This window comes from Astatotilapia calliptera, chromosome 15 (genome assembly GCF_900246225.1).
Source record: "Astatotilapia calliptera chromosome 15, fAstCal1.2, whole genome shotgun sequence".
Lineage (NCBI taxonomy): Eukaryota > Metazoa > Chordata > Actinopteri > Cichliformes > Cichlidae > Astatotilapia > Astatotilapia calliptera.
The window spans coordinates 37,881,147-37,903,315 of NC_039316.1; the positions used below are offsets into that span (position 1 = coordinate 37,881,147).

The window sequence follows — 22,169 nt, forward strand, 5'->3', positions numbered from 1 at the left end:
TTTTTAAACGATCTTCCACTATGCGCGCACAAAGCGACTGACCTATATCACCATCACTCATAGTTAAAGCAGACTCGGGCTAACCTGATTACGTGCACAGCCAGGAAGGCTCCATTATACGCAAGCGAGCAGGAACACTGCACACATAAACGCAACACAGGGCTAAAATGTGGAGAACTGATTGCTCCAAAACAAACACACACAAAAGTAATTTAACTATTCAAGAGTTAGGTCAGAAATTAGAGGTCAAAAATTATTAGGCCCCAGGTAATCAGAATATATTCTTATTTAGTTTAGGTGCTCAGTCAACTTCATCAACTCCTAGCTTACCAGAACACTGCACTGTTGTTGATAAGCCTCAAAGGGGGGGGGGGGGGGGGGGTTACTAAGGTTTAGTTTTTCAGGTTATGATCAAATAAGGTCTTAGCTAAGCTTGATTAAAAAAAATTCATTACTTGTAGATCTACTCGAGTATAATGTCGCTGTTACTTTGGGTTTATCAATTAGCGGCGACTTCTCTACTACAGACGAGTGTTTTACCTGCCTGCTTATTGCAGCACTCAAAGTTTTTTCAGTTTTTATGTGGAGGGGGGATTTCATGGACGATGTGAGGGGCTTTCCAAACAGGCAGACAGAAAGCTGAATGATGAAGACAGGGTTAACAGTGTTAGTTAGTCGAGTGGAAGTAGCAGAGGAGACGACATGATTGATGAGCCAGGGTGTCAGATAATCACGGCCCACTCTCCCCTGCCTATTTAATTTGGCACTGGAGGGGATCTCGCCTTTTTAAGCTCTGCACGCGCTTTTATTTTGTTTCCCTTATAACAAGCTGGGCTTCAGACACAAACAATAACTTCATTTAGTTGGTTGACGGAAAAATAAATTACAGGGGGTAGATATAACTTAATTTCCTGCCGCGTCACACCATGCAAAAAAAAAAGGAGAAAAAAAAGAGAAAAATCTAATCTTGTGAGCCGCCTGCCGTTGAGTGGTCGAGCTAAACTCATCATCTTTCATATTCTTAATGTATTGCAATAATTCAGCCTTTGCTGCCTTTTATTCTTTAATAAATAAGGGCTTAGTGCAGCATGGAGTTATAAGTAATGCGCACATTATACCAGAAAGGACAAATTCAAAGAGAATTAGAGGGAGAGGTGAAGCACGCTGAGTTATTTGTACTTCAATATCCCCACCTATTGGCGCCAGTGATGATGGCACTCCAAAGGATTTCTTCATACACACACTTCAGGGATCATATTTTCAAAGAATAATAAGTCAGAAAGAATATTAAATAAATATCTGGGATTTTCAGAAATTTCAACATATTCTTCAGAGCTTGAGATAGAAATGGTGCAACATTCAAACCAGATTATTTTCCCATATTTTAGCCTCTAAAAATATTCCATCTATTCATTTATTTATTTTTCTATCCTATAAAACTGTATTAGCTACAAAAACCAGCCTGGCCTGAATATTTAAAACCGAAACCACTTCACTTCCTTTCCGCTTGGCTATGTGACTGTGAGCACCACACAGCTTAAATCGACCCTGACTGCCTGCTTCATGTCAGAATATGAAATACAATTTAGGATATTTACCTTTTTCTCTTTGATATTAAATAGCAAAAAAAGAATGAGGTGCATCATCAGAGCGCTGTGCCCCTCCACCCCCTGGACCTCCTCAGGATCTATCGAACGCACACTGTTTTGCATAATTTTTGTCTGCCTCCTCCTTTAGGCACACCTCTCAATATAATGCCAAAAACATCACTGGTTACATCTTTGAAAGTTACTCAAGTTGCTCATCAACAAAAGCTAAACAGTTCAAACTAGGTCAGTTGTGTTGCTTGCCGGGGTTTTGTCTCTTTGCTTGCTTACAGTGCACACGTGTACCTCATACATTTAAAAAAAATCCAAGTCTCTGTGCTTGCATTTGGTCTCTTCATGTTTCAACCCTCCTGTAGTCAAAACATACAACGGGCGCATGACATCACAAGCATGAGATAGGCACTCAGCCCACGGGACCGCAAAGTATGAAATATGCATTCAGGTGCCACAGCCGGCTCATCTTCTGATAAAGCGATGCTATTGAGAGACGGAGTCCCCTGCAGCAGCCATCGTTGTCCATTTTCTAATCTGACTGGTCTCTGCTGATGGTGCCTCATAAAGGACTCCAATAATCACATGCAGAGACCTTCAGGGGGGGAACTACAGTAACTGCCAGCAACCATGTGTGCATGTGTGTGTGTCCTCCAATGGCGGCGATAACCTCTGATTTATGGAGAGTGTGACCATCGAGGACAATGAAGCCCACAATGAGATTCACCACACCCTCTCAGCTCAAATACTCAATCTGGTCCCAGCTATAATGCTATTTCCACAGACACCCATGTCAGGGTCACAAACCTCTTATTGCCTTGTTTTGTTGTGCTTGTCCTCCATTTGCTCTAGCGCTAATTTCCTCCTTCACCCACTTACTTATCATCTCCTTCAGCTACTCTCTCCTTCTGCTCGCTCCGCTTTCCTCTGGATGCGTACAGATTGCACCAGCGCGCTCGCTAGCCTCTGACCTACCCGTGGCCCATGGCTCCGTTGGCAGGTTTGACTATAAAGGTCTTCTGCTTGCGTTTCCTGCGTAGCTCTTTGACGTAGTTCTGGAACTGAGTGTACTCAGCAGGGAAGATCCAGGTTTTGGGTATGAAGCTGTACTCTTGAGGCTGGCACTTGATCATTCTGGAGAGATAAAAAAGAGAGTAACATAAATGTGTTTTATTCTCTCCTTTTATAACTATCTAGAGTCAGCCACTTGTAGTTTTTAAAGGTGCGGTTGTGCTTTCACTGCAGTGTCTACTTGTTTGTCTCCTAAGTGTGCAGTGCTGCAGACACCCTGTTGTACCTTGTAGCGCATGCAGGCTTTCACGCACATCTGCAACTCAACTCGTCTTCTAATTTAGCCGGTGTTGTAAGAGAGGAACAAAAAACTTACTTGGCCATGTTTCTTGCTAGGCAGTCTTTTCGGCAGATTTCGCCCATCCCAGGGAAATGGTTAATTCTCTGCGACGGGACAAGCAGACATAATAATGTTGTTAGGGCCATTACGCCACTCAATTTCACCCCCACCCCTTCATAAAAATGAGCACATTAAAGGCAGCAACCTGAAGTGAGCTTACAATGTTCTGACATTTATGCCCAATTACGGACTCAAAACAAAAAGGTGACGCTGAGACCTTTCTTAACCTTTATTTAGTTTACCATGGGTTTTTTTTTTATACTTTAAAGGTTGGGGAGGGAAGAGGCGAGGAAAAAAAAAAGATCAATCTCAACTCAGAGGGGCCAAGGTAATTGGTTCTGCATCGCAAGCTCCTGCAGTGACAGTTGAATGAATTGCTTTGAATGTGCCGAAAGGGAGGTGGGGGTATAGGAGAAACTCTGGGTTTTCTGTATTCTTTGACCAAATGAGCCTGAACAGGGGCGTTAATTAGGCTCATATGAAGTGAAACTTGACAGCAAACTCTCACAGTACATCACTAAAAGGAAAAAAGGAAAAATTAAAAGAGGGAGAAAGAGTAGGAGAAGGGAGGGGGAAAAGGGAAAAAAAAACAAGGATGCAGAGGGTAAAGGGAATGCGTGATTATTATCCAAACGAGACAGACGTAATTAGGGATTCGGAAGAGATTGCACAATTATGCCAATGCTGCGAGACGACGTGACTCGTGAGGGGAAATCAAAACCAATTGTTGAGGGACTTCTACTTTTCTTCTGAAAAATTATCTCATGAAGCACCACGGCAGCGTGAGGGAGCACTTAAAAAAAAGAAAAAACCTGACATCACCAGTTCTACGTGAAACATTAGCCACGTTACAACATGTTAAGCTGTTACACTATTTGTAATATTCAATCTACTTAGCTGAACTCTTGCTGCCCCTTTCCTAACAAGCCATACTATTCCTGACTAGCCTGTGATTTAATCGATCATTAGTGCCCAGTCTAATCAAATAAGCGCTCGAGAAGATGGATAGCTAATGCTCAGAGCTGACCGGGATCAGCCAAGTTCACTCAGCAGGGCAGGGGGGGGGGGGGTCAAACAGAGGTAAGATCACTCTCAGACCAGCATGGAGAACTCAGAACAACTCTTGTTGTTCAGGGCCTTCTTATCAACTTCACAGGTGACGTCTGAAACCCGCCCAAACATCCCCTGCTGCTCACAACTTGTCAGTTTACCCGTCAATCTTCCCGTCTCTGTGGAAGATGTTTGCTCTCATTGGGCTCACCCCGCCTTACTATTTGCTCTCACTCCTCTGATGGTTTAAGGAGGCCAAGAAGCCAGACTCTGTCTTCTGCCAGCTTATCACTTTTCCTTTTGTTCAGTTATATTTTATTAAATTGTTCCTATTATGACTTATTTAATTGTTATTTAATTTTTATTATTGTAAGTGAATGCTCTCATTCAGTTGTCTTCCAGCAAAATTCTCCAAATACCGCCTCCTTCCCATCTGTTCTCACCTCCTTTCTTTTTTTAAATATACTCACAGTTTAATAGTTGTCATTTGGTGGTAGACAGAAATAAGGCAGACTGGTACTGCAAAGAGACCCTGGGTGGGATTGACCACATTGTACAGAAACACTTGGGTTCATCAGGTTCAACAATCCCAGTCACGATCTTCATGGAAACAGCTGTTTCCTAAAGTTTACATATGATGCTTCCTGTGTTCATTTATTTGATCAAAAGCTAAACGTCAGCAGGTTTACACGCTATAAATTTGACATGTTGTGGTTTACACAACCGAAGGATAATAAAGCAGCGAACCCTCCTTTTCTTCACACACACACGAATGACCTTTTTTTGAAATTCTATCTTTAATTCTTGGCAAACCTCTGGTAGCTAAGATTTATTCACATTTCATTTAATAGTTTGTTCTGACTATGTAAGAAACCGTCTATGGCATCTTAAAAAGTAGAGTTTTAATAGAAAAATCAGTTATAAGCAGCATGGTTATTACAGCATCTAAATCTTGTTTTTACTGACAGTGCATTTCAATCAGAGGCATCTTTCACATTCTTCTAATTAAACTCTTGAGGAAGGTAAAATCTCACCTTTCCTACTCAAATAATAATCTTTTTCAGACGTCTCGGTCCATATTCTTGAGCTCCAAAGATTAAGAGCCATATTTTCCTGGTCAGCAGAGGAATTGAACCCTTATCCAGAGAGCTCTCCTCTATAACCTCTAGATCAGCGGTCTCCAACCTTTTTTGCGCCACCTTTTATGCCCGACAATATTTTCACGGACCGGCCTTTAAGGTGTCGCGGATAAATACAACAAAATAAAACTAGTACCGGTACCGAAAAAAAAGATTTATTCATAACACACGTGAAAAGACCCAGGAAAACCGAGTTAACGATAAAAACGATAACAAAATAAAGCTGAAAACCAGACATTTCACACCTGAGCCTCAACTCTCGCGGCCCGGTACCAAACGACTCACGGACCGGTCCGAGGCCCCGGGGGTTGGGGACCGCCGCTCTAGGCTATTGAACCACTAACAAAGGTGTACTGACTTAACATGGTAACCATGTATACCTGATAATTCCTGAGCTCAGCGATTTTCTCATGCTGCACAGCTGAGTCGTTCCAGATGAGGTTGGCAGTCTCATCATCATCACGGGTCTTGATGAAGTCCATTTCATTGATGACTATACGAACTGTGAGGGAAACACTCTCATTAGATTGTATTCCATTAATAGAGTGAGACATGCAGTCACTTAAATAAGCTTTACATACACTTTGATTTTAGGAAAACACCCCCAGAGGATTGACTATACATATCCACGACGGCAAAACAACTCAATGATATTGATGCAGAATAAGAATAAGAAATGACCTGGACCCACAAATCAATTATTTCTGCTTTGCAGATCAATATTTCACTCAAACATTTTGCAAGGCTTAAATTTTGTTTTTGCATACATTAGGGGAGGAATGAGACCCGGAGATTATAGATCAAAAAGCTCACAGCAATATTTACCATTCATGGCATGGTTGCAGAGCAGCCAATCGTAATGCCTCTCTTCAAAAAGATAAATTAATTGTCTGTAATGCATTCAAATCCCCACTGGAAACCCCATAGTATGAGAGATAGGTGGCAAGCCCATTTGGACATTAATCCAACAACTATTCATTATTCAGCGAGTAATGAAAAATTCATATGCCCTAACGAAACAAGGTATTAATTAATTTCTTGAAAGCCTCCACAAACCTGGAGAAGGCTTGCCTAATGTTGCGTGTTTCCGATGTGACTTCATCCATCTGTTAACGTAGGTAGAGGCTCACAGTGTTTTGCTAACTGGAACAGGAAGGGTTTACATCACAGCAGGCCTATGCTTGCAGTTACTAGCAGGGCTTTGAGTCCAAAAAAAAGATTTCATCGGCCTTTCTTACACATCTTACTAAATCGACATCCTCAGGGTAGAGTCGGCATTCCCTTCTCAGTGTGTGTAAAGCAGATTTCCAACCACATACTCCCTAACCTTTAACCTTTTCTCGTAATGCTATCAATTCTGAAACAGAAAAAGACAGCTGCAAAAAAAGGTAACAGCAAAAATGAGCCATCTATCTGGCCCTTAGTGTTAATTTCCCTCCAAAATAGCTCTGCTCTACTCTCAGAATGGCCACTGTGAGGGTCTCGTCACAGCTAGCTGACTGACTCACAGCTGGACTTCCATCTACCTGCAAGATCCCTGCAGCATCCAACTTCTACTTTCTGCTGCTGACTCTTTAGTTTCATAGGTTGTAGTTCACCCCTGAGAGCCCTGCTGCCACATAGTATATTGAACATGGGAGGAATGCTTACAATGCTATTTCAGCCAATCTAAAAAAGCTCACCTCTAAGTTATATTACCTCAACAAAGATTTATGCATGTATACGAAGCCAAGCTGTCTCTTTGAGAAGTGTTTTGCTGGACTGCAACTCTTTTAGTTTTAACTGAAGCTATTAAATAAAGGTGGTATCTTTAAAAACAATCCAACGCAGCAAATTAGATTTTATTGTTGTGAAAACACTGTGATTGGATTTTGTGGGGTTTTGACAGACAGAGTAAGCCGTACTGAGGGCTGTTTCCGAGATTAATAGAAATTCACCTTGTCAGAGAACATTAATTCTACCACACGAGTTGCTGGTCTCACTCACAAATGAAATTTTCACAAGGAATGAATCAAAATAAAGATTCAGACGCTTGAATTTCGGAGACTCTGCGTTAAACGCGCTGTAGTGGAATCTTTTACGAGCTCCTCAGTCATGGTGAGAGAAGATTTCATCTTTCCCGACACCAGACAGTGGCTTGTATGTTTATTTTACTCATTTTTTTTCTATTGTCAAAAAATTTCAAATGCTTCTCAATAATAAATACAAGAAAGCAAATTACAATACCAATTTCATATTTTGTGCCAGCGACGTTGGCGGTAATGGTGCCTTTTTTCTTTTTGGTGTGCACCTTCCTCTTCCCGCTGCTCTGGTAGGAGCCCACAGATGGCCTGTTCACGGGGGACGCTCCTTGATCCTCTGGAGGAGGAGAAAACATACAACAAGGCTAGATACAGTCACAGCTTGTGCTCCAGACTGAGTCTTCTAATATATTTTGCTCATTTCTGCAGGGGATTTACTCTGGTGTGTTTATGAGGCTAGAATGTAAATGGTTTCGGCATCTATTTCGGCGTAGCTCCGTGCGTCATGATCCCTAAATTATTTGTGTGTGTATTTCTGCTAATGTGTACTTTTATAGGTGGTGTATGCACACACACACAAAAAAGTTGAATCTCTCTTACTCACCTCCATCATTGGGAGGGGAGGGCATCTCAGGGGTTGGAGGAGTAAAGGGACAAGCCAAGCTTTCTGCCAGGCTTGGCAGGTGGGCGGGCCTCACAGGGTGCTCGCAGCACCCCCAAGGACTCTCTCACACTCACACTAGTTAGTCTTCCCTGTCTAGGGCTGTGTGGACGAAGTGGTTCACAACGACCCAATGGATCATCTGAGCATCTCCCTGGCACCTTTCAGCTGCATGAACAGCAGTGGCGGCGGCGGCAGCAGCAGAGTGTGAGTGGGCAGGGAAGTCAGAGGGGGTAGCAGTGGTTGGGAAGAGCGGGAGTGGGAGGACTTCTCAAGGGTCTGCACAACCCCAGCTTATTTACATCCCCAGCAGGAGAAAGGTGGGGAGGGGGTGGATGGGGGGGGGAGGGGAGTGGGTAGGAATGCCTATGGAGGAGAAGAAAAACCATATTTTACAGCTGCAGAACAGTAGTAGTAGGTTGACTGCTCAAAGGGTGACTGCAGTGCACAGCGTGGATCAGTGTGTGCTTTCGACTGGAGCGCACTGGACGTGCTCTTTGATGTAAAGCAGCTCCAGCAGCAGCACACAGGCCTAACCCAGGCTACATCAGCCAATCTGACACTGGACAGAGTTCAGTCAGGACTCCATACAGCCGCGAAACTGCAATACTACTAATGAGATAAAGCTGTGTGATGGCTACAGTAATAATTGCCATTATTTGGAATCACTGTGAAATATTAATGTGGATGTCAAGTAAAGAGTTCTCTGCTACTCGTTGTGTCTTGTGCCAGCTGGGTTTAATTGTATGCCTGGGAGGTCACTTCATTCAAACAGATGGCATCTTTACAGTGGTTTGTTAAAAACGTGCCCCGGGCTATAAACTGTGTGGGAAATTAACACCAGTCACCAGCCAGATTCTGTTATTATTTGGCTGTGGTCAGGGAGTGTGTCTTTAAACCTCTTTTGAATATAATCAAGCATTATGAAGATTAAAACGGTCACTGCTCGGGTAGCACAGTGTCTCGATGATTGGTAATGTTGCCTCACAGTGACACGTGTTGGACTAGGCTTCATTTCCTGCATTGTTTGTGTGTGTTTCTATGTTTCCTATGACTTCAGCAGTCCCTGTGCTCTAGCTGTAAAAAAAGAAGGCAGCATCAGTTGGAAAATCTAAACTGCACACGCATGAATCTGTGTGACTTAATCCAGTGATGGATTAACAAGTAATACACTGAGTGTGCTCACACAGAGCTGATTTTTAGGGTTTGGTGGTTGTGTGTTGCACTGAGCATGAGCTTATCGTGGTTTTGAGAAACCTGTATATACTACATGGATGCTGGATACTGTATGTATGTTTTTAAATTGCATTGTTTTTTCTGTATTGCTTTTATTTATTTATCTTTTTTCAGCACTTTGTTTGAAAGCACTTTATAAATAAAGTTATTATTATTATTATGTAATCACCTATTATACATTTCGGAACATTTTCTGCTTGTAAAGAAAGACGGTGGTTGAAATGGTGAGAAACTGAATGCACCATACAGAGATTAAAAGAAACCTGGCAGGGTTTCCTCGTAAAAGTTGGTGCTTTGATGTATCAGTTGAAGATACATGTTTCCATTCAGATTGTCCGAGCTGAATATTCATTTATCAACCTGCACTGTTGTTACTAACGAATCCTTTAGTATCTGTACTTCTACATGTGTCTTAGTTTCAGTGTCCCAGCTATCTAAATGTTGTGCACCATGTCTGTGCACTAAAGGACAGAAACTTCCTTGGGTCATGCAGCCTTACAACTTGGTCATTGAAAACCAGTTCTAGATGAGAACTGGACTTGTGACGTGTCATCAGCTGCAGACCAAGCACTGTTCCAATTCATAGTACGCATCAAGCCAAGTATGCTAAAAATTCCAGAATGTGTTCTCGCTCCTCCCGTTTTATCGAGCACGCATCGGTGGTGACTTGTGTCAACTTGGTGCAGCCAAATATCCCAGAATGCATTTCATCCAAAACTCAGCTGCGGAAAGCGGCTAAAAAGTTTGAAATGTTCCTCTTTCTGTGTCACAAAATAAACTTTTAAGATATTTCAGGCGAGAATGTAGCTGTGGAAGCTTCAAATATCTGCTCGATTTATCGAGACATCACATGTTTGCAAAAGCGCTCAGACGTTTTCGGAGACGTCTGTTACCCACCAGCTCGATAGCTGACCGGGAGGTCAATGTTCACCAGGGCCGGCGAGAACAGCGGACTCCCAGCACGTCGTTTTTAACACCCCCGGTCTTTCGCTACTCAGGTTAAACATGATATATAAGTCACTTAGGTAACTTCTAAATGTTAATGTTTGGTTTTTTCAGTGTTTTATTAGTTCCTGAGAAAATCTGTCTGGCTAAGATTCAATTTAAGCTTGATAACTGGACCATTTTATTTAATATTGAAGTCTTGGAGAGCTGTCAGTTTTGAACTTCACCTGTTCTGATTTAAACAGCTGACTCTGAATTAAATCAGAACATTAAAAATATTTAAATTCGGGAGTTGACATTTTCAGCGGGAGCAAATCCAGCATGTTAATACACGGAGATCCCGAAGGCTGCTCCAAGAATTCTGATTAGATTTTAAATATTTGTTGATTTCTCTTCCAAACCCCAGCAGCTGTCTGTTGTAAGTTTTGAGTGTTTACTAAAATAAAAATAAAAGCATTCTAACATCTCACCTGTTTGTTTTTATTCAGCCATACATGTATACTATTTTTATTAAGAGAGAGATGAAGCTTGTGATTCTGTCACGTAGTGATTGTGCTTAACATTATGAAACAGATGATGCTTAAAAGCGAATTTCGCCAAAGTGCTTAAGATACTTTTTTAAAATATCTTTTTTTCTTTAAAAAAATCTGCTACATCTTTCCATTGCAAATATTAATCACAGCTCAATTAAGAGGGAATGGCAGTAAAAACTCCGGAGCAGAGATGTCATCGAGCACACCGCCATGCCCTTTGTAGAACGATCGTGCTGTGTTCGTGTACTTGAGAATTGAGAAACGGCCAATATGTAAATAGATTCTAACATTTGCTGTATGTAGCTGTTCTTAACTATGACAATATGACATTCAAAATAATGTTTTTTTACTGTCACAAGAAGTCGTGTCTTACTCATATGTTCTGCCTGACTCTGCTTGGAGCAGCTGCTTGTTGTGTTTGTGGAAATCCAAACACACACTCCCGTTAGCGAAGCTACAGAGTGCCCTCTGGTGGACAAATAATGTAACATCAGCACTCGTGACATTGTTGAAGGGTGTTTCTTTTGTCTCTTCTTTACTTCTTACATTTTCATTCATCATAGGCTGTAATAGTTTTATATGTCAGACAAAAAAGGATCAAGTACTCTCATCATCTCATACAATGGCTAAATCCAATTTGACTGTCAAATTTTAGATTTGATAGCAGCCATGACGCCTGGTTGCTTTAATGTCCACACATGAATAACCAAGTTTATCAGGGCTACAGTCTGAATGTCAACAAAAGGATTAAAAACCTGGATGCTAGACAAACTATTTCAGCCACTCATGATTCTCACAATTAAAAAGGAGAGTTTGTAGAAGCTGATCTTTGAGCAGTGATGATTACTAATGGCCTGACAGTTTTGAATCTCCACAAGAGGTTCTGTGATACATGTGAAGGGTTCTGAGGCAATTAACAAGACGCTGTGATTGTTTTTCTGTGACCAACTTATTTTTTTTACTTTTTACTTTTTAATTTAATTTTAATTTTTCATTCTTACTATTTTTGAATGACATTACATCATGCCTTTTAGACATTACATTAAGTCTAAAAGGCAAAGTGTCACTGAAATATGTTTTCTATGACAAATGCTATGTGTTGCATTTTGGACAACGCCGACTTACATATAATAATGCATACATTTGAAATAAATTGATATGATTTTCAGCATAGCAAAGTTAGCAAGATAGCAAGATTAATAAGTCTGTGAAATATAGTGATACAGTGGGGCAAAAAAGTATTTAGTCAGCCACTTTCAACTCCCGCCACAGATTTTCTATGGGGTTGAGGTCTGGAGACTGGCTAGGCCACTCCAGGACTTTCAAATGCTTCTTACGGAGCCACTCCTTTGTTGCCCGGGCGGTGTGTTTTGGATCATTGTCATGTTGGAAGACCCAGCCTCGTTTCATCTTCAAAGTTCTCACTGATGGAAGGAGGTTTTGGCTCAAAATCTCACGATACATGGCCCCATTCATTCTGTCCTTAACACGGATCAGTCGTCCTGTCCCCTTGGCAGAAAAACAGCCCCATAGCATGATGTTTCCACCCCCATGCTTCACAGTAGGTATGGTGTTCTTGGGATGCAACTCAGTATTCTTCTTCCTCCAAACACGACGAGTTGAGTTTATACCAAAAAGTTCTACTTTGGTTTCATCTGACCACATGACATTCTCCCAATCCTCTGCTGTATCATCCATGTGCTCTCTGGCAAACTTCAGACGGGCCTGGACATGCACTGGCTTCAGCAGCGGAACACGTCTGGCACTGCGGGATTTGATTCCCTGCCGTTGTAGTGTGTTACTGATGGTGACCTTTGTTACTTTGGTCCCAGCTCTCTGCAGGTCATTCACCAGGTCCCCCCGTGTGGTTCTGGGATCTTTGCTCACCGTTCTCATGATCATTTTGACCCCACGGGATGAGATCTTGCGTGGAGCCCCAGATCGAGGGAGATTATCAGTGGTCTTGTATGTCTTCCATTTTCTGATGATTGCTCCCACAGTTGATTTTTTCACACCAAGCTGCTTGCCTATTGTAGATTCACTCTTCCCAGTCTGGTGCAGGTCTACAATACTTTTCCTGGTGTCCTTCGAAAGCTCTTTGGTCTTGGCCATGGCGGAGTTTGGAGTCTGACTGTTTGAGGCTGTGGACAGGTGTCTTTTATACAGATGATGAGTTCAAACAGGTGCCATTCATACAGGTAACGAGTGGGGGACAGAAAAGCTTCTTACAGAAGACGTTACAGGTCTGTGAGAGCCAGAGATTTTCCTTGTTTGAGGTGACCAAATACTTATTTTCCACCCTGATTTACCAATAAATTCTTTACAAATCCTACCATGTGGATTCATGGATTTATTTTTCACATTCTGTCTCTCACAGTTGAAGTGTACCTCTGGTGCAAATTACTGACCTCTGTCATCATTTTAAGTGGGGGAACTTGCACAATCGGTGGCTGACTAAATACTTTTTTGCCCCACTGTATATATTATAGTTTGCCATAAAAACACGTTTGCCCACTTCCTGATTTCTCTTTTTGTTTTGCATATTTATCACACTTACATGTTCAGATCATCAAGCAAATTAAATATTAGATAAGATAAGCCGAGTAAATGCAAAATGCAGTTTGTTAATGATGATTTATTAAGATGAAAAAAAGCTAAAAAAGTAAATGCACCCTGATAATTGGCCAGTCTTGACAAAAAGAACTGCAATCAAGCATTTGCGATATTTTTTTATATCATTTGCAAAAATGATTTTAATCCAGCCAAACTGGAGGCTTTTCAAGCATGAAAGGCTCGTTTACAGTCACACCAAAGAATTCATTTGGATTTAAATAAGGACAAAACTGACTTTCTTTCTATGAACTGATGTTAGTTTCACACCAGATGTAACGAGAAGCAAACCTTCCAAACAGTTCAACTCTCCTCAGCCTGCAGAACATTTTCCCAAACGTCTTGTGGATTCAAGATGTTCTTTTTGTTCAGCAGTGGGTTTTGCCTTGGAAATCTCCTATGGATGCCATTTTTGCCCAGTTTTTCTTAATGTTAATTCATCAACACTGACCTTAAATTAGGCAACTGAGTCCTGCAGTTCTTTAGATACTGTTTAGTGCCACCCTGGATGAGTTTTTGATGTGCTCATAGAGTGATTTTGGTAGTCTAACCACTGCTGGGAAGGCAGGTCGGTTTATTTTTGAGATCTTTTAGCTCAATTAATTTCTCATATAAATTTTATTTGACTCTTGAGTCAATAGGTCACACAGGGCAGGTAGATTTGGATAGCATTTTGCCCTTAAATGAAATGATCATTTAAAAACTGTGTTTTATATTTTCTTGCATTCTCTTTGTCTAATGTTAACATTTGTTTGATGATCTGAAACATGCAAGTGTGACAAATATGCAAAAAACTAAGAAATCAGGCAAGGGGGGCAAATACTTATTCGTGGCACCGTATAAAGAGCACATATATCATAAGAAACATAAACTAGTGATACATCTACAGTGCACCGTCTTGTGGCGTCTCCACTGCATTTCATAAAGAGATCAACAGCAGCCTCTAGTGGCGAGAACACACAGAAAAGTCCATTTCCTATCGACCAGTGTTTACCGTCCACACACTCTCCTGTAGGAGCACAAGCACATGGGCTAGCTTGCAAAGCGACCTTATTGATCCCATCAGCAGCCTCTGGACAAATTAGAATGAGGAAACAATCTGATCGCCTTGCTTGATCACTCAGTAGTCGTCACTGTCAGCCTCTTGGTCTGCCTGCGGAAACCACGCGGCATTGATCCTGGGACGAATGGAGACTAAAGTGAGCTCAGCAGAGAGGGAGGGAGAGCAACAACAAAGAGTCAGGGTGATAAAGTGAAGCAAGCTGTGCTGTTGACAATCTTCCCCCACCTCCCAGTGGTGTACTGGCTCTCTGTACAGTAGGCAGGGAATACCGTCTCCATAGGAGCAGCAGACCTTGGTGTCACGTGAACCCTCAGGAACAACGGTGGAGCTGACGAGCACATATGATGCAACTAAACTAACACACAAGCAGAAAGTGCACACAATCTCTAATGCAAGTATTTTAAAAAATGAAAATGATACACAGTCCCCAGGCAAACGCCGTGTTGTTGCTCTTAATTATCCTGCACAGTATTGCAGGGTTATTTATTCCTAATTTGAAGAAGAATTTTTTTGAAGAGGTTTTTTTGTTTTTAATCAAGATTTATAATAATTATTTTTCAGATATGACAGACATTATAAATTACACTTAAAAAAAAAGAAAATAGCTACTGTAATAAAACATGCTTCAACCTCAAACAACAAAAAAACCAAGATACACATGCGCATAAATATATTTATAAGTATGTCAGTAAATATGTCACTGATTCGATGATTTAATTTCCGCTCCTTGTATCTTATGGAAAAAAATGTCGACACGGATTTTTCTATCTAGGCTTGTTTTTGCGACCATATAAGGTCACAGGTGAGACATTTCAGCGGCACACTGATGGATGATCCAGCAAAAAGAGGCCTGCTGTTGCTTTGCTCGTTTGTTTCGCTGGTAGCGGTGGCTATAAACCACGAGATGGCCTGATTTTACCTGAACTCACTTGAAGCTGAGGATTTAGTGTTATTAACTTAAAAAAAACATTATTTTGTGACAATCATCCTGTCAGTCTCTTCTGTAAATGCACCTTCAAAAAATGGCAGCAGCTGCATTTCTTTAACAGCCACAGGCCCCCTGTAAGTTTGTTAATCTGGTCCTCAGATTTCTATTTAAAGGACTCTGTAATGAATAGAAACACCAACACAATCTGGTTTGGAGGTTTTAATAACTATTTGTCACATTTGTCATATTCATAAATACTGACAGCATTATAAGTACAAATTACTATTCGTCCCTACATATAATCGTAATAAAGTGGAGTTTCCACTTAATCCTCTGCTGCAGTAGCACATTTTCACCAACAGGGTGAGCCAAAGGGCCATCTGAGAATTTGCAGTGCTATGACTGCAGACCTGGTAGAGATGCTTAGCTCATGCACGTTCCCTCCCTGCCACACGACACAGAAAGGCTTCATTGTAGCGAGTCAGCTCTTCATGCTGCTCAACAAATGCATATCTGTCTTTCAGGGCATTGTTATGCACAATCTCACCCTTATTATCCAGCACAGGTGGTAAATGTGTAGTCAGACTACTACACACCGTGGTCTCCCCACACAGGCAAAGTGGAAAAGTAAAGGAAAACAATTGAGTCCTTGACCCATACAGTGGCTCTGTTTGGCTGTGGGGGCATTTTGCTGGTATGGTTTGCAGTTCTTCTTCATCCTTAGAGGAACGTGCAATACAGGATGATACTATCTCAGTATTTTAAGATGACAGCAAATCACTCTTTATAACAACCTCTTTTATACCAAAAACAAATCCACAAAGACCACGTAAATAGTCTGAAAGCAGTGAGTCAAAGGAAAAGCAGAGCTTAAGCAGAAGACTGTGTTTGTACATGACAAGGTTGTGTCACACCTATTACACAAGTCCTGTCAACAACCAGTGGTACATCCCAGAGGGACTTGTTTTATATTCCTCCAGCCTAACATGAAACTACTTCTTGAAAGCAGAAATCAAATACAGAATCAATAGAAAGTCCTGGGGAAATACCATTTAGCCTTGTGCTAAACTGAAAGAGCAGGATTTCCAGACAGAAGTTCTTCTATGTACATAATAGTATGCCCGCCATTATGGCAGCATTGGGACCCCCGGGGATGTACGAGCATTCAGAAGAAGGCACTGGCTAAGAATGGAGTCATGTTGTACTATTACAGCATGGCTCCATCACAGATAAAACGCAAATGTAAACAAAGAATTTAAGCAGAAAACTGTGAGTGGCATTTGACATTTCATGCGTCACAGTTTTTCTTGCTCTTTCTGCAAAATCGTAAACAGTTTCCATCTATTTAGAAACAATTTGCCGACTTCATTTGAACTTTTTTGCTAACCTGGTCTCACCCAGTAAAACATATTTTTGCAAAGAGATGCTCTTCTACTTTATAATGCTACAGCAGAGCTGTGTTTAACATTTCACATCTTACCCAATATCACATTTACTTAACTTCTTACTTGATTCACACTTCTTGTAATCATGCTGGATAAGTAAGAAGTGAAACTGGACACTTTCAAAAGGAAATAACAGTATTACACAAAGTCATGTGAAAAAGAAACATTTCACAGGACTCTATGCAGTCCTCTGCAAACTAATTACACCCTTGCTGCTTCCATAGGAATTAAGAGGGTAAGCAGCAGCCAGAAGCTGCTAATTAAATGAATTTGATTAATTGATTATCCAGCAACTGTGACCACAGCTATAAATATAGATCTTTAAATCTGATGTTTTGGTAGTTTGATAGTCTGAAGCATTCAGGCATGCTAACACAAAGCCAAAGTGTTCCCACGAGTGGACCTAAAAGACCCGAAGGTTAGAGCACACAATGTTCAGAAAAAGTGCAGAAAACACAAGGGCTACAACTCAGATTCTACTGGCCTCATTTATCATGTTAAATGTTAAAATTCATGACAGTACAAATACAAACAAGTATGGCGTCTTTGAAACCGTTACCAGGAGAAAGTCTTTTCTCTCTATAAAAACATGGCAGCACAGCTTAATCAGAATCAGAATCAGAATACTTTATTAATCCCGAAGGAAATTAGGGTTACAGCAGGCAGCACGCTAATGGCGCATGCCAAGTTTGCAAAGTTGGATCTGAACAAACAATAAAGCTTCTGCAACAACGTCTTTTAGGTAGACCATCCAAAAATGGAGATGTGCCATGATGCACAGCACCATGTTTGGAGAAAATCAAACACAGTGTATCAGGCGCAAACACTTCAAGTATGGTGGTGGAGGGATCATGATTTGGTTTGTTTGCAGCCAAAACCACCAATAACCATGAGCTCCTCTATATGCCAGAGTATTCCAGAGTCAAATGTGAGGCCATCTATTAAACAGCTGCAGCTTACATACAATTCTTTCACGCGACAGGACAATAATCCCAAACATACAGGCGAATCTGCAACCGAATGACTGAAAATTGTAAAAAAGAAAAAGAAAAAAAAGAATCAAGGTGTCGCAATGGCCCAGTCAAAGAGATTTGGCGACTGACATGGTGCAATAAGACCTCAAGAGAACTGAATAAGGTCTCTTCAAGAAATGAATGTCCAAACTTCAATGATTTTGAAGCAACTTTTGAAAGAGGAGCAGGCCTCCACAACAATGTGAGAGACTGATATTGTCACAGTCTGGCAGTTCTCCGCTGTTGTGTATGTGTGTGATGTTTTGTGTGTTTCTCCCTTCCTCCCCTCCCTGTGTTTATGTTTTGTTACAGGACGATCGGGACCCGGAAGCTTGGGCACCGAGGGCAGTTCATCCTGGAAGCGTTCCCGCGCTGGAGCTTGCCACACCTGCAGCTCATCAGCTGCTGCCAGGTGTAGCTGATTACAGTCTGCACCAGCGTCCCTTCTTAAACAAGTAGCTGAGCTTCAGTCGACGCTGGATCGTTGAGTTCGACTCATTAGCACAGCCACGGCTTTCTATTTTTGAAAACCTCTTTACCGAAAGGTACCTAGTCATCGTTTGTGTTTTGGAATTTTTTCACTAGGAGTCGAGAGCGGGGTGTTCCACGGGAGCAGAGCCACAGCGGGGGATCGGAGTTCGTTGTCGTCACGATTCACGCCATGCACGTTTGCACTGTGAGGAATTCGGGAGGAATCATCTTGGGAGCCACACTGCTGGAGCTTGCACATTTATTGTTCGCTGTAAATAAATGAACTGCCTTTTTAGAGTTAAGCGTTTGGGTCCTCTCCTTACCTCAGACGTGACAGAAAACAATTACTTCAATTCAATGACTTAAGTAGCTGCAGCTAAAATGGCTCTGCAAGCTATTAAATAATGGGGTGTACTTAGGTTTCTATTTCGTTTTTCACATGACTGTAAAAATAATCCCCTGATAATATCAAGTTAGTGCTGCTAAAGGTTGTTCTGCAGGCTACTGAATCGTGGGATGTGAAAGCTTTCTTTTTTACATGACTGTATATAAATCCTGTGAGATACAAAACACATATAAAACATACACACTTACAACATGTGTTGTTCTATTTCTTTTTCTTATGTGAATGCAAGATGAGCTGAACAATCCATTCCCAGCTGATTCTCGTTTACTGTAATCTTGACTCTTTACTGTGTTTCTGTATATCACTTAAGTCCCCCAATACAACTGTCCTCCGTTAAGTGCCGGTATTGGGGGGGTCCAATTTGTAATTTTTACTCCATATATTTTCAAACTTTATAGAATTTCAAGAGTTTTGATGTGTTTAATAGTTTTACCACGTTTTGAGAACACGTTGGAAGGATTCAATAAACGCTGCTCATGTGAAAAACTGTAAGAGTGACGCTGCATATTTTAACTGTGAAAACCAGGAAGTTTAATAAAATAAACATAGCATAATTACATTTATTTAGTTAACTATCTGACCACTGACACCTCAATAATGAGGGCTAAATTTGTGGCCAATTCTCACAGGAAAGCAGAGAGCTTTGAATCGCAGTGGATCTAAAATTAGCTCCAACCAGTGACCCAACACTGACTTCACGCCTTCCTCAACATATGAAGAGGAACAAGTGTGGGAGCTGTCAGCCCACAGGGTACTGAAATACAGCAACAGTTAAATGTTAAGGATAACTTCATCAGAAATAATTTATGCTAACTTGTCAAATGTTACATTAAAGCCACCACCTTGGAAAGGAAATTAACTGAATACATTAACTGCAACCTACAAGCTTCATCTACATAAAATGGGACAGGGTGAAAAAACATGGACAGTGTGGACAGTGCTCAGTCCACAGTTGCACAAAGCTCTGAATGAAAAGTGATTTACAAACAGAAAAAGGGCAGAAAGCCTTTGGCTTAATGAAATCATTTGCTTACTATGCAAAGCATTTTGCACAGAGCACAGGGGACATAGTAAAAAAAACAACATCAGCAAACGCCTGTAGTTTGTAAAAATGTGAACCTCTCTTCAGTGCTACTAGCATTTGTGGAATGGTTGAAGTAAGGTTAAATTTCTCACACGAAACCTTTACTCAAATGTAATAAAGTATATTACTACTACACATCACAAGATGTATGAAAATAAGAGATTAAACATATCATATTTATATTTATGTCAAAAACCGTGTGTCTGGCATATGGCCTACAGGCAGGATGACATTCAGAATATGTTAAGCTTGTTATTAACATGTAATCCATCTGCGCGGATGGGAATGGTCACTAGCAGGGTGCCCTGTCGGCATGTGGTCTGCAAGTGGCACACTCGACTGCAAAAAGCACAGAATCAATCCAGTCTTCAAGCTCCGTATTCATCATATAATTAAAGCTTCTCATTGCTCACCCATATGTTGGCGCAAATAAAATAGGGGTTCTTGCAAAGCTGGTCTGAACTAAAACGCTTTGCTGCACAAGAGTAAAAGGGGGAATCTATGCATGTCACAGCAAAGTAGTCAATATGGTATCTTCCAGATCAGTGGTGGGATTATAGGCCATCCCCCCCTCTTTTTTAAAATATCTTCCTCGTATTTAAAGATTAGCACCAAATACGATTACTTACAATCTCGCGTGTAATATATCGGCTTTTCAAGAAAACTGCTTGTGCTCGCAAATGAAATGTCACATAGCCTGAGCAGGTGTTTTCCTGCCATGAATGAGTTGCTAGCAAGCAGTAGCTAACGCTAGGCTGCTATTGCATAGGTCAGGTGGAAGAATCAAAGCACAAGGAAACAATCTGGCAGTGTGACCATCCAGCTAACTTTCAGCGTCACTGCAGCGTTTACAGTGTAGTCGAATGAGAGCATTTTTATTCAATTTTGTAACATAAAAACAAATAATATATTCCCTAATGACACAATTACTCAAAGACAACATAATGACCCCCAGGCTATTCTACAGCTAGCTTAGCTGTAATGCCTAGCGAAGAATGCACAGGCGAAAGCAAAGTAGCCCCTCAACGTTACCTTATTTATTCCGAGCGCTGGCAGTGTAGCTTCTGCTGCTCTCATCCGGACGACACAGCCACCGTTTGGAGAAGTCTTTGCAGAAGCCCTCCAGTCACTGGAATGTTTACAAGACTTTAGCAGTGCCTGCTTCGTGTTACCGCCACTAAACAACAAACAGACGTTGGCTGACAGACAACAAAAATCTGTATATTGTAGTGCTCTTGTGTGCTAGGAGTGCTGGAGCGAGTCCATGGGCAAAACCATTCGGTGTGTAAGAGTGGGGGGGGGAAGCCTGAAGGAAGTGCTGAAGTTTGCATTCGCAATTTGGCAACTACGTGACATTTAGCACCCTGAGCGGCTTATATGTTAAGTCAGCACATATTATATTTATCTACTAAGTAGCTGTGAAGGAAGGGAAAAGTGATACCACTACTGCGAATGAGATTTCGTACATCTTCAGGTCGTTGTTTAGTGTAGGTACAGCTCTTCCTCCTCAACTCACTGATACAAACACAGGACAGCTACCTAGCAACTGTGTCGCTGACCATGGTGCTAAAAACAACCCTGCATTTAATGGGCGCGTCCCGCTCCGAGTTCATTAACGTGTCCAAAACTACAGCCAGATGTGCCACATTTTAAGACTTGTGGGGAAGAACCTGTATTTTCGGAATACTAGTTTATGATAAAGTTTTATGACAGATGTGAACTAAAACATTTTATTTATTTATTTTCTTTGTTATTGTGGTATCGCAAGAAATAAGTGGTTATATAAATATATGAGTATACATAATAGTTATTATTCATAGATACCTACATCCTAAGTTCCTGTTAATCTTCTGAAAGAAACAGAATGAATGTGTTGTTACAATGGTAATGCCAGGAGAGGCAGTATTAGTTCTGTGTTACATTAATGTGTAAGGAAGTGGAAGAAGAGTGTGTCCTGTAGGAGGCAGTAGAAAATGGATGCTCATGTTCTGTACATGCCCTGAAAGTAAGGTTCAGTAAACCAGTGCAACGATACCCCGGTGTAAGGCTCAGTTATTGTATTTTTATTTTTTGAAGATGCAACAGTTATTTTTAGTTTTTTTTTTTTTTTTGGGGGGGGGGGGGGAGAAGCTTAAAGTGTTTGTTTGTTTGTTTGTTTGTTTGTTTGTTTGTTTGTTTGTTTATTCTAGAATAACAGTATGGCTTTTCCTTTAACAAAAGGGTCGCCACAGCAGGTAGCTCAGCATGTTTGATTTCATTCACCTGACATGCTTCCTCCCTAAAGAGAGATTTGTGTCTCCAGCTGGAACTGAACTAGCAACCCCTGCTTGCCGAGCAAATTTCCAAACTACTGGTTATAATCTTTTATCATCCGTTGTTATATTCTTATAACCGTCTTATCTGCATTTCAGTTAACAGTGACGCCTCACAGCATGAAGCCCATGGGTTTAATCCAGCATAGGGCCTTATTTGTATTGGTCTTATATATTCTCTGTGTGTACACCTAACCTCTCACCCTGTGACAGCTAGGATAGGCTCCAGCCCTCCTTCAACCT

At 41.2% G+C, this 22,169-nt stretch overlaps 1 protein-coding gene across 4 annotated transcripts in view; it reads right to left on the reverse strand.

Annotated features, from left to right (window-relative positions):
- ttll7 (tubulin tyrosine ligase-like family, member 7) overlaps positions 1-20,917 on the reverse strand; it is an 82,118-nt gene extending 61,201 nt beyond the window's left edge. Inside the window, exons 1-6 of one of the 4 annotated variants that reach the window (XM_026193852.1) lie at positions 20,647-20,913; positions 7,824-8,246; positions 7,425-7,556; positions 5,579-5,700; positions 2,986-3,053; positions 2,574-2,732 (exon numbers count right to left, since the gene is read on the reverse strand). In XM_026193852.1, the coding sequence (XP_026049637.1) occupies positions 2,574-2,732; positions 2,986-3,053; positions 5,579-5,700; positions 7,425-7,556; positions 7,824-7,848 (506 nt within the window). In that variant the 5' untranslated portion in view covers positions 7,849-8,246; positions 20,647-20,913. Of the gene's footprint in view, positions 1-2,573; positions 2,733-2,985; positions 3,054-5,578; positions 5,701-7,424; positions 7,557-7,823; positions 8,247-20,646 lie in introns of all 4 variants that reach the window. The other 3 variants (XM_026193853.1, XM_026193851.1, XM_026193854.1) reach the window with 3 other exon arrangements.
- Positions 20,918-22,169: the final 1,252 nt, after the last annotated feature.